This window comes from Prinia subflava, chromosome 3 (genome assembly GCF_021018805.1).
Source record: "Prinia subflava isolate CZ2003 ecotype Zambia chromosome 3, Cam_Psub_1.2, whole genome shotgun sequence".
NCBI lineage: Eukaryota > Metazoa > Chordata > Aves > Passeriformes > Cisticolidae > Prinia > Prinia subflava.
Window position 1 is genome coordinate 104,060,252 of NC_086249.1, and position 14,931 is coordinate 104,075,182.

At 40.9% G+C, this 14,931-nt stretch overlaps 1 protein-coding gene across 2 annotated transcripts in view; it reads left to right on the forward strand.

The window, feature by feature from the left end:
- The window catches only part of DSCAM (DS cell adhesion molecule), a 453,735-nt gene that overhangs the window by 290,773 nt on the left and 148,031 nt on the right, over nucleotides 1-14,931 (forward strand). For both annotated transcript variants that reach the window (XM_063393172.1, XM_063393173.1), the window contains exons 10-11: nucleotides 8,850-8,969; nucleotides 11,714-11,887. In XM_063393172.1, coding sequence (XP_063249242.1) covers nucleotides 8,850-8,969; nucleotides 11,714-11,887 — 294 coding nt within the window. The remainder of the gene's footprint in view (nucleotides 1-8,849; nucleotides 8,970-11,713; nucleotides 11,888-14,931) is intronic.

Sequence of the window (14,931 nt, forward strand, 5' to 3'; positions counted from 1 at the left end):
CTAAGTGGTTTATCTCCAAATGCAGGGAGAAGAAGTGGTGCTTTAACTCCTCTTGTTTCTAATCCCGATTGTTTGAGGGTTTCTCAGCAGCGTGCTTTAAACTTAAATGTTTGCTATCCTAAATGCTGGGAGATGTGTTCTGGGAAAATCTTATTTATGTGCACACAGTGCATTTTGATATGAGAGCAGACAGTGAATGGGAAAGGAAAATTAAGAGAAATATGACTGTTACCCACACAACTCCTTTTTCCTTATTTAGACCGTCCTTCTATTCACTTCAAAAGTAGACATTAAAACACTGCAGGCCATCATGTTTCCAAACTAAATGGGAATGCACATCATTTTACAGTACCTGAGTAGGACTAGAAGTAGAATTTAAAGACAAGACGTTCCTAAGGTGAATGAAGAAACACAGGCCAACTGCTCATGGCTTCATTCGAATTATTAGTGAACACACAAACTTCTGCAGATTCCATACACAAGCATAAATTCATCATCTTTACATCTTCAGATACTTTTTCCTCAATATTTTCTGCCAGATCCCGTAGATCTGCTATTTTTCATCATCTTATATTCCTGTGAAGTTTTAAGTCTGTTAACTAGATTTCTTGTATTCGTCCTACAAATATTATTTTTCATATCAGAGCTGCACTGCCATTTTGCTGGGGGGGTTAAATGTCAAAAGGAAAAATGACCACTTGTTTCATAAATTCTGTGGGGACTTCGTGGCTAATCTTCACAGTTCCAATCATTTTGTGCTTTATAAAAACAACCAAGGGGTGATGAGGAACCCTAAAAACGCTTGGCCAGCAAGGCTGGATTCTCCCTGTGTTAAATATCAGAGGAAGATGATGGCCAGCTTCCACAGCATCACACAGGAGAGGGAAGGCAGCAGCTGAGAGAAAGGGAGACAATAAAGCTTTGGAGCATCTGGCTAAGGTCACCTCAGGGCAATCTCAGCTCTCTCTGCCACAAGCTCCTTGGTGAGAACCTAGAAATGAGACAGAGCCAAATGCTCTGGACGTGGGGCTGTCAGGGCTTCCCTCCACAAATTATTGGCTTATTTTAGACTAATTGGAAGAGGGGAAAACACCTCCAGTGGAGTTGAGCTCTGCAAACTTCATAGTAAAGAGGTGATTGATAAGAAACATTGAGTGTAATACCAGAGAACCTAAACAGGCAAAACCCTCTGCCAACACAAGAATTGTTCCAACTGGGATCTCTCCTCAAACACGAGATACAAATACACAAAAAAGAAGTCTTGATTAGTCCCAATCTTTGTGGAATATCTTTTGAAAGCTCAGTAGGAAGTGGAGGTGAGTGAGACCAGGGCTTTCCTTCTCAAAATCATAGGTTCTGCTAGATCCTGGTCTGCAGATCTCCTGGAAATTCATTAAAAATTTGGCAGCTAGAAGGGCTTTTCAAAACCCCATGATTTATTATTATTATTATTATTATTATTATTATTATTATTATTATTATTATTATTATTATTATTTCTTGGCACAGTCTTGGTTTGCTAGTCATGCTAATACTAAAAGGAAAGGATAGGATCCTGTCATGAGAACCATAGGAAAATATCTGCTCTGTCAACTACTTAAATCATTTACTCATTAAGGCTGTAGTCTAAGAGTGATTAAAAATCTATATACACTTTATCATGTGTTATTCATTTCTGTAGAGTTTCTTAAAATAAAATACTAATGAAATAAAAGCAGTGAAAAAAGTTCTAATGGGTAACCAAAAAGAAAAAAGAAAAGATAAATGTATTACGAGTTCACAATTTTTTTGATACTACCAGAAAAAGGAATTCAAAGATAGTAGTGGATGCATAAATCATGATTTTATATCTGCTGTTAGTGAACACATCATAAGTTAAAATTGAGATAAGGTCTTTAGATACCTAATAACCCCCCAAAATGCATGTAGTGCATTAAATGTGTTTTCACTTTGCATCTGCCCAGGGTGTTGAATATAATTAGATACTTAGGCACCCAATGAGGAGTCCCTGAATTTTTCAGACAGTAAGAGAGTTTCCACCTGTTTTGTGGTGTTTGGTGGTGGTGCTGGGGTGATGCAGCAAAAGCAGTTTGGGACAGAAGAGCAGGGAGAGAAGATTTAAGGTCAGAGCTGGTGTCAAAACTCACTTTCTTTGCTGATGTTTACATTGTGGCTTTGAAGATGACTCCTAAAAGATTCACTTATTTAATGTATTCATTAGACAAACCTGATCAGCATAAACCACTAGGCACATTCTCATTTTGCAAAAGTACATCTTTTTTCTTGGACTACAGAGCAAATGGTTTCACTAAACCAGCTAAATCGACCCCTTAGGTCCAATGACCAAATTTAATAACTGTTCATCTTTGCTAAAGTACAGTGTTTAATGATCTCATTCATTAATACATCAACGGTTGCTTTGGCTGATTAAATTTCCTCCATCATTTTGACAGTGTGATCTAAATGGGAAGTACAAATATTCCATGTAAAAATGAAACACTGCATTCCAGTCCAGTGTCATAGATTATTCCTTAACTCACTCTAGCAGCCCACCAGAGGAGCTCGTGTTAGGAGCCTTCAGAATTGCTCTCCAGAGTGATTCACTGATCACTGTAGCTGGGAGCCAGAAGTGCTTGCATGGATTGGAAGCTGGGGAAGGAATGTGTGGGTTCAGTACCTGGTCCCTGGCACGGTCAGAAGGGATCCTTGCATTTACACAGAGCAAACTTAAATCAGGGAGTGGATGTGGGACCATGGGGATCTCAGGAGGTTTACCAAGGCCAGGTGCTGGTGCTGTACCTGTGATTTGTGGCTACATGAGGCCAGTGTGTCATTAGCCCCACCAAGGTGTACCAAGCTCTGAGGGATGCCAGCAGCCCCTCAGAAATGGCTCAGCAAAAATTACCGAGGTGACTGATCAGAGGTGTTTGGAAAAGCAAAAAGGTTTTAATTAAAGTGAAAATAACAACCTATACAAAACAAGAATAAAAGCTGTGCATGGTGCAGGGAGGTTCCTTACATCTGCTAAGACACCCCGAAAATGCACCAAGAATCTCTGTGCTCTCTCTTAAGTATTCAACGATCTAGGAGGGGGTTTTGGCACACTGCCCAATGGAAAACAGCCACATTCCATGAGGAACAGTTCAAAGGTCCAACTGGGCCAACTATGGTCAGACAAGCATACAAGTTTCTGGTTCTTCTTCCTTAAAAGTTCAGGGGTGAGGCTCAAACTCTTTCCTAATATGGAAACTGTTGAAGGGTTGGGGTGCCCTGCAGCACACCTGGGTCAGGGCAAGCCCCAGGATCAATCCAGGCTGGGGATGGAAAGATGGAGCAGCCCTGGGAGAAGGATTTGGGAGTGCTGAACCCTGTTCTGATTGCTTCATCCTTTGTTTTCTCTCAGTGAGAGCCTGAGACTGCTATTCATAATATTGACTGAAAATACCTTTTTTAGGTATTTTAACTCCTTTTAACTGTTATTTTTTAACCTTTTCACTCCTTTGAGTTCAGCCGTTAAAGAGTTTGCATCTGTCAAAGTTCTTACCTTAAACAATTCAACAGCTTATTTCTCTTCACAGACCTGTGGGCTGCATTAAATGAGAGCCTACCAGAAACTCACTGTTAAAAACACTTTAAACACTTGTTTAAAGCAACTTTAAATGCCCTCCTTTAGAGGCTCAAGGAACTGTGCTGTTGAGACAAGGAGGATGATAAAAGTAGAACTGTTCAGTCACATTCATGAGCAATTTCAGGGTTTCACTTCTAAAGGAGTAGAGGAGTCTCACACTTCACAGCTAAAGAGAGAGGAGGAACTAATTGCTTACTTTTTTTCTATTAACTCAAACATATCAGACAAATTACCTTGGTTAAATTCTTCCTAAGCATATGTTCTTTAAGGGCTAATGATCTCCTGAAAGATAATGAAAAAGTGAACATAGATTTATCATCTAAATCTAAGTATCAAAGTCTAGAACAAGTGTTTAACAGCACTGTGTTCTGAACTATGGCAGCACATAGCACAGAACAAGTTATTAAATTGAAATAAAATTGAAAAGCAAACAAGCAAGGAGGAAGAAAAATATAAAGGTCTGCTCTGTTTGCTTTTTCATCATTTATATAAGAAGAAAAATCCTGTGGCTTTACCTAAATAGCAGTACAGAAACAATTGAAAGGTCATTGAATGACTAATTTTATTTTGTTGTAGCATCTCTTTAGATTTCTATTGGCAGTCTTGAGACTAAGTGGCAAGGGTTTGTGTCCTCAAAACCAAAGAGCAGTTGCCATTTTTATAACCAGTCCTAAAGGATGCCCTAAGCTCTACTGAACATAGAAACTCTATGTAGTGGGTATGGGCTGAGTTTTTTCAAGTAAGTTTTGTTTATGGATCCAAAGAAGGAAATTCTCAGATTTCTAATAATACACCTGGTCCTAGAACTACAGAGCAAAATTTAATTTCTGCAGTTACCATTCTAGTATTGCTCTCTACTGAAAGTAATAATCAGAAGTGAGACTATCAAGAATATCTGAGGAAAAACATACATTTTATATATACTCAAAATACAATGATATTAATGTGGTGAAAAGCCTTCTTCAGAGCTCGTCAGTGTTAAAGGCACAACACATCATGAATATCTCTGTGAGTTCTTAAGAGATGTGGAAGAATGTAGCAGAATTTCCATAGAAAAGTCCAAAGAATTTTCCCACTTGGCATCCATCCTTTTTTTTATTATATGTGCCCAATGGGATTACACAAAAAGTGTATTTTAGCAGGTAACTTCAATGCAAATGGTATTTACTTTAAAGACTGATTGCATTTATTCTATACTAAGCAGTCTTGCTTAACTTTTTCCAGAAATTTCTTCATATGCCTGCTCATTTAATAAAACAATTTCCTGAAAATTTAGCATTCCTTACCAGCGTCATCCATAGCAAATGAAGAATATAAAAAAATATTTTTCAAACAGAAGGGAAATAAAAGAAATTACAGAAATTTTGTATTGAAAGCCAGGGTTTTAAAAGACATTCTGCTCTTCACACTCTTCAGTGGTAGAGGAGGACAGTAATTATCAGTCACTTCATTGCATCTTTTGTAATCGTTCACCTGTAAGAATGGTGGGTTCATGTTTTGCATTGGTTTTTTATCCCTCTTTATGGATAAGCAGCTTGTAATTGATTTTTGAGAAGCTGCAAACACAAATTTACTCACAGCTACCGAGGTGAAACAAGCTGATGCCACCGTGCCAAGTTGTACGAAATCAAATCTGTTTGTGCAGCTAACTGTGCTTTTTACCTGCCTTGGAAAACACCTCATTGTGTGTGGGGATGAAACAAACACAGGACAGTGAGAAAAGAGCTACTGAAGCAAATGTCTTCTCTGAGCAGATAATTAGAACAGGATGGGTGATTGCCCAGAGCTGTTGCTGATGGGATTTCATGTTCGATGTTTACCTATTGTGAATTAACATAACCTACAATAAATGTTTGTCAGTGTGGCAGCCATTTGGAAAGCCAAAGTGTTTGTCAGCAGTAAATATATTTTCTAGTACAGAAATATCTCTTGCCTCTATCACTGCTGGTTCCTTCTCTTTCTTGTAGCCATGTTCCAAACAGCTTGTTCTGTAGTTAGGCAATAAACAGCTTTGCATTTTGGCAATAGGATTCAGTGAGGAAAAGGTCGACTTAGGGGGATTATTTGCCCTCCATGTAGAAGGGAATACAGGTGACCTTGGCCATGATAAGTACCAGCTGTGTTAATTACCCAATGCAGCCTCGCCCCTGATGAGTCACAGCTGTATCCAACAAAGATAAGTGTGATAAAAGGGAGAGGGTGAGCTGGTGAGGAGAGAATCATGAAGGAGGAAGAGGGACTGAGAGACTCGTGAAGAAGAAGGATTCTGGGGGGAGACAATCACTGCTGTGAGGTCAGTCTGGGTGTGCAGTTAGAGCCTGTTGTTGGAGCCTGCAGTCATAGTCTGCACACTGATCCCTGCAGTCACAGTCTAACCAGGTAAAAGCCTGCAGTCACAGTCTATCCAGGTAAAAGCCTGCACAGTCTGCACACTGATCCCTGCAGTCACAGTCTAGCTGGGTAAAAGCCTGCAGTCACAGTCTGCACACTGATCCCTGCAGTCACAATCTATCCAGGTAAAAGCCTGCAGTCACAGTCTGCACACTGATCCCTGCAGTCACAGTCTAGCTGGGTAAAAGCCTGCAGTCACAGTCTGCACACTGATCCCTGCAGTCACAGTCTAGCTGGGTAAAAGCCTGCAGTCACAGTCTGCACACTGATCCCTGCAGTCACAGTCTATCCAGGTAAAAGCTGCAGTCACAGTCTAGCTGGGTAAAGGCCTTCATTCTGAGTCTTTACACTAATCCCTGCAGTCAGAGCTCAGCAGGAAATAACCAGCAGTCAGAGGTTGCAAGGGAAACCTCCAGCAGGAGCTTCCTGCAGCCAGAGTCAGGGAATGGTTGGAGTCAGGATGGCTGAGCTGTAAAGAGGAATAAACCAGGGCCCTTTTCATGCTGTGGTAAACAGGAAGTCTGTGTCTTGGCTCATTTCTACCCTCTAACAGGAGGGCTGCTGCAACACTCTGGAGGACTGCTGTCCTTCTTTAAAAAGCAGCTCTATCTATGAACGTGGGAAGAGAAAGCTGGAGGGGAGTCTGGACTGTAAAGGCACAGAGAGGAAGTCTTGAGGAGGGGTCTCTGACCCTGCAGAGAGACTTTCCACAGACCTTCAACTCTGAGTTGTCCTGGCCACACCACCACTGGCAGCTCCCATTTCTCCTTAAAGAAAACATGGACTGCTCTGGCACAATTGATAGTGGAGGGTTAAAAAAATTGTATAAGTTAACCGCAGGTAGTTGAGGGGGGGAAGGTAGAAGATGCACAATCTGAACTTGACTTTGGAACAAACGTCAGCTTCTGCAAATAGCTTCATACTATTGTTTTAATTGAGTCAAGTGTGACTCCAGCCCAGGAGATAATTGAGAAGCATTGTTTTAACCAAATCAAGTAGAACCCAGGGTAAAGCATAGGTATGATTTAAGATAGTAACTAAGAAATAGGATAACCAGTATCTAGGGGTGGAGGTTAGTTAACATATGTATAATTTGAAACTATAAAAATCACAAATCGACTCTGTATTCTTGGGCACAAGATTTGGGCACTGTCTGCCCCTGTGCCCCGTGCGCTCAAATAAAGAACCGCATATGATTGCCTTCGTGTGGTTATATGTTTTCCTACACTAACACAATGAGAGCTAATATTTGCATCTATTATGAGAGCATTTATACTGAAAAAAACTTGAGGGTCATGTATTAGAGCATCAGTGCTTCTGCTGTGTTTCTGCTGCACAGATTTTCTCAATGGATAATTAGTCCCATATTCATGGACATTAATGACTATTTCAGACCCCAAGGAAAATATTTAAAGTACTGAGGTCCCCCTCTGTGCTTTCTTGCATTTTCTTGTTCTACAGTGTTCTGCCAGACTTCCTTTTTTAATTTCTGGAGAGGAAGCTCAAGGGGTTCATCAGAGCAAGGGTGGATGGTTGGGCCATTTTTAAGTTTTTGCCAACCTTCAGACAAATTCATCACTGCCTGGACCTGGAGTATGAGGCTTCAAATTTTGCAGTGGGATGAGGAGAGCAAGGAACTCTAAGGGTTTCTCCTGTGCTGCCTTAGATATCAGTGTGTTGCTGAACTCAAGTCGAAAAAATATATATTTGAGAAGAAAAAAGTCTGTCACATGTTTACTCACTCTCTGTGGCCCTGTGAGAAATGACAAAATGAAAAACATGTAGAATAAAAACACAGTTAATTTACTTCTTTTTTTCTTGGATATTTACACTTTCATGTTCTGAACCAAAGAACAGAAGGTCAACAAAATTCTGTGACCTTAAATGACATTAATACAGCCATTAAACACTTGTAATATTCAAAAATTTTGTAGGATTTTCCACAATCTTCACAACGTTCAGCCTCTTTTTCAGGATTTTGTCAAACGTGTAGGTTTTACTGAGACTTCAACATTTAGAATCAGGCTTTCATGTCAAATTTTTGGACCTAACATTATCACAAGATGTTTTCTTCTCTGTGTACCTGTATTTGGAACATGCAGAGCTTTTCCTTGAGATAAACAGCTCTTATTTTATTTATGTATAACCAGGTATGTGTGGAAGACTCAGTGCAGTGGTTTTATGCTACTTTGGGATGAGTTTAATAATATGTGTTCATTGATGCACTGAAATAAGACTTCTCCTTATCAACTTAATGTAAGCAAATTGTGTTGAACCTCCCTCTGGCTGGTTGAAAAGTCTCATCAGAAGTTATGGTTCAAACACCCTCATTTTAATATGAAGTGATTTTATTTCTATAAAAAGCATTATTTGTTAAGGTCATTTATATGAAATAATTTAATTTTTTTCTGAAGATTGTTAGTTCAGTGGTAAAAAGAAAACAGAAAAATTCAATTGTTCTTAGACATCTTACAAACCTACCTTTGATAGAGAGCATTTATTTTCTGTCCACAATAATATGATTTATCTATTACTCCATTTTTAACCTCTCTCATGGAGAGGTGTTATAAACTTATTTTAGTATCCTGTAAAGACAACTGTTTTTGTCATGCCTGAAAAGAAACACATTGAGGTTGTGCACAGAAAGTGAATTATCTGGTAAAACCAATCTTAGTGTGTTACTGGATAGGCAAAAGACTGGTTTTAATGTCTGCTTTTTGCTATGAAGTGTTTTAACTCTGTATGTGACTGCTCTGCGCTCTTGAGATACCCAATAAATTGCCAATAAATTTCCCCAGTTCTGATGGTTCCCTTTGCTCCCTTCCCACAGTGCCCCCCAGGTTTGTGGTCCAGCCCAGCGACCAGGACGGGATCTATGGAAAAGCTGTCATTCTCAACTGCTCTGCTGAGGGTTATCCTGTTCCTACCATTGTCTGGAAGTACTCAAAAGGTAGGATTCCTGTAGTGACCACGGGGGACAAGTTAATTCTGCCTTAATAACATCCCACTCACCCTTAAGTTGCTGTTTTGATCTCTGAGTTCCTAGGGAGAAGCAGGGTCCGATAAGGGACCTACCAGTTGTGTTTTATTCCTCATAAATCTCCCTCATTCCTCATAAATCATCTCCCCAAGCACAAAGTGCTGGCCAATGTCCCACACAAGGCTGAGCTGATGGACTTTTTCTCTGCCCTGTAGATGTCCTGGCTGTGCCTGTGAGCCTGTGTCACCTCTGGCCTCAGCAGGCAAGGGATGAATGGCATGGCTGGGAGAGAACCACAGTTTTAATTGAAACAACCTCAGCACAAGCTTCACCAGCAGCATTTGGCTGATTTCCCCACACACACCTTCAAAATTCACGATAACATGGCCAATCACATCTTTTCAGCAAAGAAGGAAGGTCAGGTGCCATTAACATAAGCAGTAATTCTGTGTGAGCTTTACATAATGCTTTAACATGTTTTCCTTGCGTAACAGAGCATTAAAAGTGGCCCCACTTGACCCTCAGTAACCACAGGAAATTGACTGCTTTTTAATTAAAACGTGCTGCCTGATAAATTGCGTCTTCTGGCCGGTTGTCTTCTGGTAGGTTTTAGCAAAAAAACCACATTCTGCAAACTCTGTATACAATCTAAATGAGTTAACTTCTTAAAAAAAAACCGAAATGAGGTGCTGTTGGGAAGAAATCTTTATGTAATGCTTCATGTCATTTTTGGTTTTCTTAGGATCTAAGTCCAAATTGTATTTAAAGAAAAAATGGTGAGAGAAAAGTTGATGTTAAAGACTGTGCTTTTATTGATCAATTATGGTTTGTTGCCCGAAGGATGCAGAGTTCCAAATTCCATTAATCCCAGTGGTATGTGGGATTTTAATTCTGAATATAGGGCACAGAGAGGTAATTCTGGTTTGTTCTGTTTGTGCGCTAGAGGAGGGTACCAAGCCAATCGAGGTGAGTTGTAATTAACTGTGAGGAGATAAATAACCCACCGTGGAATGATAGAATAGTTGGATAAGTCCCCTTTCATTCTCATCCATGCAGATGTATGGGATAAGATTCTCTCCTGCTTAGGAAGGACTTTGGCTGCAATAGCAGTAAAAAAGTGTGTGAAGAATACTTTACAAACTGCTGCACAGATTTTTCTTCCGTTTTTTCCTGTCGCTGTCCTCAGGAGTGTGAGCCCTTTCCTTTCTGTGAACACTAAACTGTTCCCACAATTTTTCATGTGCAGAAACACAGGAAATGAGTGGGCAATCAGTGGCAGGCATCTACAGTTGGTAAAGCATAAATTTGCATTCCAACTAAATGACAGGAAAAATGGCTTGTTAAACTGACAAAAGGAAAAGTGGACATGCCTGTAAAATAGGTGAAAAATCATCAATGCCAACGAAAATTTTAATTTTATAATTAAATACAATGTTATAATTAAAACATTATAATTTTAACATTTTTAAGTTGACAGTATTTGTCACCAGGCCTTCAGTGTAGCTATAGGTTCCCAAAGCAAACTCTTCTAGGACTAGAAGTATTTCTGATCTGCATGTCTGGTCTTTTTTAATACTCTAGATGTTGTGTTCATAGGTTGTTCTAGCTCACTGTGTTACACTAAATAATTCCCCATAATATTTATTCACCATATTTCCTTCTGGGTTGACTCCGCCAACTGTTTATAGTGATTAATGCTGACAGATATTAACTTTGTGTACAGAAAGTGGTGTAAGAGAATTCCATTGAAGAAGAGCACCTTTTGACTTCCCTGGAAAAATCCCATGTCCTGCTGCCAAAGTAGGTTGTAAACCCCTTTGTTACAAGAAATCTGTTTTAATATGCATTTAGGGAGCCTTTAATGTTGGAAGAACCTGAACTTGTGGTGACAGTACAGCAGGATCCTGTTTTCTGTTCCCTAAATCACCCAGTATCTTATTCCAAGGAAAAGTAGGTTCTTTCTTAAAACCAAACTTGATGCAAAAATCTTTGGCTTGTTCTTTTTATGGACCTTCCATTTTTTCACTGCTGCCAAAAATGTCTGATCAGTGGTCTGAGTTTTTTGTTGTTTTATTTGGTTTTTTTGGGAATTTTTTGAGGGTTTTTTTTAATAGCCTCAATAAATCCTGGCTGCAAACATGGAAGAACTGAGATTTTTTTTTGTGTCATCAGTCCATCAGCTGTAGCAGGAAACAAGAGGAACAGTCACTGATGTGGTTTTCCACGTTATCCAGGGTTTCATAAACAAGGTCCTAGAGGTCCCCTGAGTGTGCCATGTTTACTACAACAGACATCCCTCTCAGTCATAAGAAATTCATTTGCTGTTTGCATTAGGGATGCACACTGCCATGACTGCTCAGCTGTAATTGTCAATAATTCATCAGCCTCTAAATGTACAACAAATGTGCCTTTTCACCCATGAAAGGGCTGAAAATCTTCATTTCCTCTCTCTCCCTTACTGCTTCTTGTGCTTTGCACTCCTTTTGCCCCTTTAATACGGGCAAATTTTTGCTGCTGTTGCATTCCACAAGCCTTCCTTCTTTTCGCGTGATGAATTCAGTTTGGATAAAGAACCATACTGTTTGTTCTGACGATGTCAAAAACCATTTCAACTGCACCAAGCCTCTAAGAACAGGAAGCTACAGCTTGTGCCTTGTCAAAAATAAAAATATGAGATGCTTTTTAACCATTTTCCCACGTGTTTCTTGCCCCAGGTGCCGGGGTTCCCCAGTTCCAGCCGATCGCGCTGAACGGTCGGATCCAGCTGCTCACAAATGGCTCCTTGCTGATTAAACATGTGCTGGAAGAAGACAGTGGATACTACCTCTGCAAGGTCAGCAATGATGTGGGAGCAGACGTCAGCAAGTCCATGTACCTCACTGTTAAAAGTAAGAACTGAAACGCTTCTCTGTGATCCAGATATTGCCATTGAGTGAAAAAGGGCTTTACTGCATCCTTAGTTTGGAGGGAAGGGAAGGGGGTTGGAAGGGGAAAGATTGGATTTGTTGGTTTTTGATTTAATTTTGGCTTTCAGCTGCTGCGTGGAAGTTAGGATGGTTAAGAAAAACCTTTTTTTGGTAGAGGAAGTAAAGCAAATTTGTACCAGGTCTGAAAGCTGTCTCTGAGTCATGAAAGGAAAGTAAGAAAGTTGGTCAGGAGTGGAAAAAAAAAACAAAGGAGAAATACCCAAAGCAATTGTCATAAATCTCAGAAGCTGAAGGAAATGTAGATTTAAAAGATACTTAATCAATTCTCAATATATCATAGATGGAAGCTATAGGTACAATTGCTATAGGTAGATACCACAAGATATTGCAACATACTCTAAGATTTTACAGATACAGGCACAGTAATTATTTTGACTTAGCCAGGTAATTTTCAGAAAATCCATCTAATTGCACAAGCTCAACCTACCTGTACTTTGCAGGCAGAAGAGACAAAAACTGGACAGTTTTTAAGTGCATGTTAGCTATAATTCCTTGAAACAAGTTTAAAAAACCAGAAGTATGAAAAAAAAGTGCAGAGATAATACAATTTCTCTCACTAGAGAAAAAAAGAGACTAGTGACACATCAGCATGCCAAACGTTCCTGGATGACCTGTCAGACCAGTACTGAAGGATGTTACTACACTATGTACTTTCATGTTTGTAGGGTTTTTGAAGATTTACAGAATGCTTTGAAGGTCTGGGATGCCAATTAGCTTGAAAAAGTTTTGCCCTTGAAAGTTAAAAGAAATTTTTTTTCCAGAAAGGAAGAAAAATTCAATTTATTCTCTATTGGAGTGTGCACTTTAGACCATTAATGTTTAGGATGAGGGGTGTTTGTTGGTGAGAATAAATAAGTTATTTAAAGAGTGTCAAAAATTTGCAAGTCCCAATATCTCAGACATCTCCTCTACTTTAATTTACCGTAGTGACTTTATCCTCTAAAATACAATGTGATGACCACTCCAGCAAATATATTAATTGGATTTTTTTTTTCTGTGGGCTGGTGGAAGTTCTGTCTTTTGTGGTTTGCAGAACTGGCCATTTTTGGGCTAGTCTTCAATAGGAGGAGGGAGCACTGCTGTAATATTCTACCAAGAGCCACCTTCCCTCTGCTTGGCAGCCATGCACGCTGCCTGTCTGATCACTGCATGCAGTTTCATGTGTGATAAAAGAGCATCTCTTATCAAATAAGAGCAGGAGCTTCCCTGGGGAGCCAACTGCTGTTTGAATCTAATGAAAACCCCTCTGGCTCTGAGCTAGCAGGGAGCAGCCTGTGCCCCTCACACACCCACACTGACACCAGTCCAGCTCCAGCACGGCAGCTGGAGAAGCACTGGGAGGGTGTTGGTGTGTGCATGGAAGGGACAGAGCTTCAGCTTCTGTCTTGCTTTGGAATGACAGGTGTCTGCCAGGGAAAGCTGGAGCTACCCTTGGAATGGAGAATGTAAACCCCCTCCCTCCAAATTGTTATAATTTTGAAATTGAGGGGCTCTCAGACAAAGATATGGGAATAGGAATAACAGTTCTTCACTAGGAAAATTAAAAACGTAGTAGTACAAAAAAAAAGGCAAACAAAAAACCCCCACAAACACTGTTGGAGTCAGAATACAACCTGTCACCCTATTGGTCAGGGTGTTGAGAGTAGTCCAAATCAGTCCTCCTGCAGTGCCAGCTGTGGTTCTGTTGGAGCAAAGATGATCCTGTAGCAGGGTGTAGTTTTCCTCTGAAGGTGCAGTGGTGTGAGATGGGTCCAGCCTTCCACTAGGAATGCAGAGCACACAGGCTGTGCTGGGCTCTGAATGCCAGGGTTTATCCAGGTGGGAATGCAGAGCACACAGGCTGTGCTGGGCTCTGAATGCCAGGGTTTATCCAGGTGGGAATGCAGAGCACACAGGCTGTGCTGGGCTCTGAATGCCAGGGTTTATCCAGGTGGGAATGCAGAGCACACAGGCTGTGCTGGGCTCTGAATGCCAGGGTTTATCCAGGTGGGAATGCAGAGCACACAGGCTGTGCTGGGCTCTGAATGCCAGGGTTTATCCAGGTGGGAATGCAGAGCACACAGGCTGTGCTGGGCTCTGAATGCCAGGGTTTATCCAGGTGGGAATGCAGAGCACACAGGCTGTGCTGGGCTCTGAATCCCAGGGTTTATCCAGGTGGGAATGCAGTGCACACAGGCTGTGCTGGGCTCTGAATGCCAGGGTTTATCCAGGTGGGAATGCAGAGCACACAGGCTGTGCTGGGCTCTGAATCCCAGGGTTTATCCAGGTGGGAATGCTGGGCTCCTCCCCTGGGTGCAGCATCTCTCATGGATGATGGAATTGGATCAGCCCTGCAGGGAGCCTCGATGGCCCATGGACAGCAGAGATCCCCTGGATGGAGGGTGGGTCCTTGAAGGGATAAAGGACCCTGCCCCAGCTGGTTTGAACAGCTGGCCATTAATAGAAGATCCCCCTGGAGTTATGAGGGATGGGTTAAAGAAAAAAGACCTCCCCAGCTGGTTTGAACAGATGGTGATAGAATACTTTTGGTTACATTTTGCCTGTTACTTGGGTTACTTGCAACCCAAGACACCTTCCATCAAATGCTCCTTAAGGACAAGATTCTCTGGGGAAATGGGCTGCAGTTATGGCTGGATCCCCTGTTCTGGTGGTGTGGTTGGGGCTCATAGTATTTACAACTGGGCAGGTTGACAGACTCCAAAGTGAGGGTCTGGACTTGCTTTTAGTCTCTCTTGTCATTCACTCTTTCATTTTCTTGTGACGTTATTTGGGATCCTTTATTCTCCCCACAAGCCTGTTCCTGGACCCCGGTCTTCAAGTTTAGTCCTCCTCTAGATAAAAACCTTGGTATTCCTCCATGAAACTCATGGTATTCTGGATTAATGATCCTTCTCCACAATGTCACTTGAAATGTCTTCTTTAGGAAGAGGTAAATGGTGAGAGTT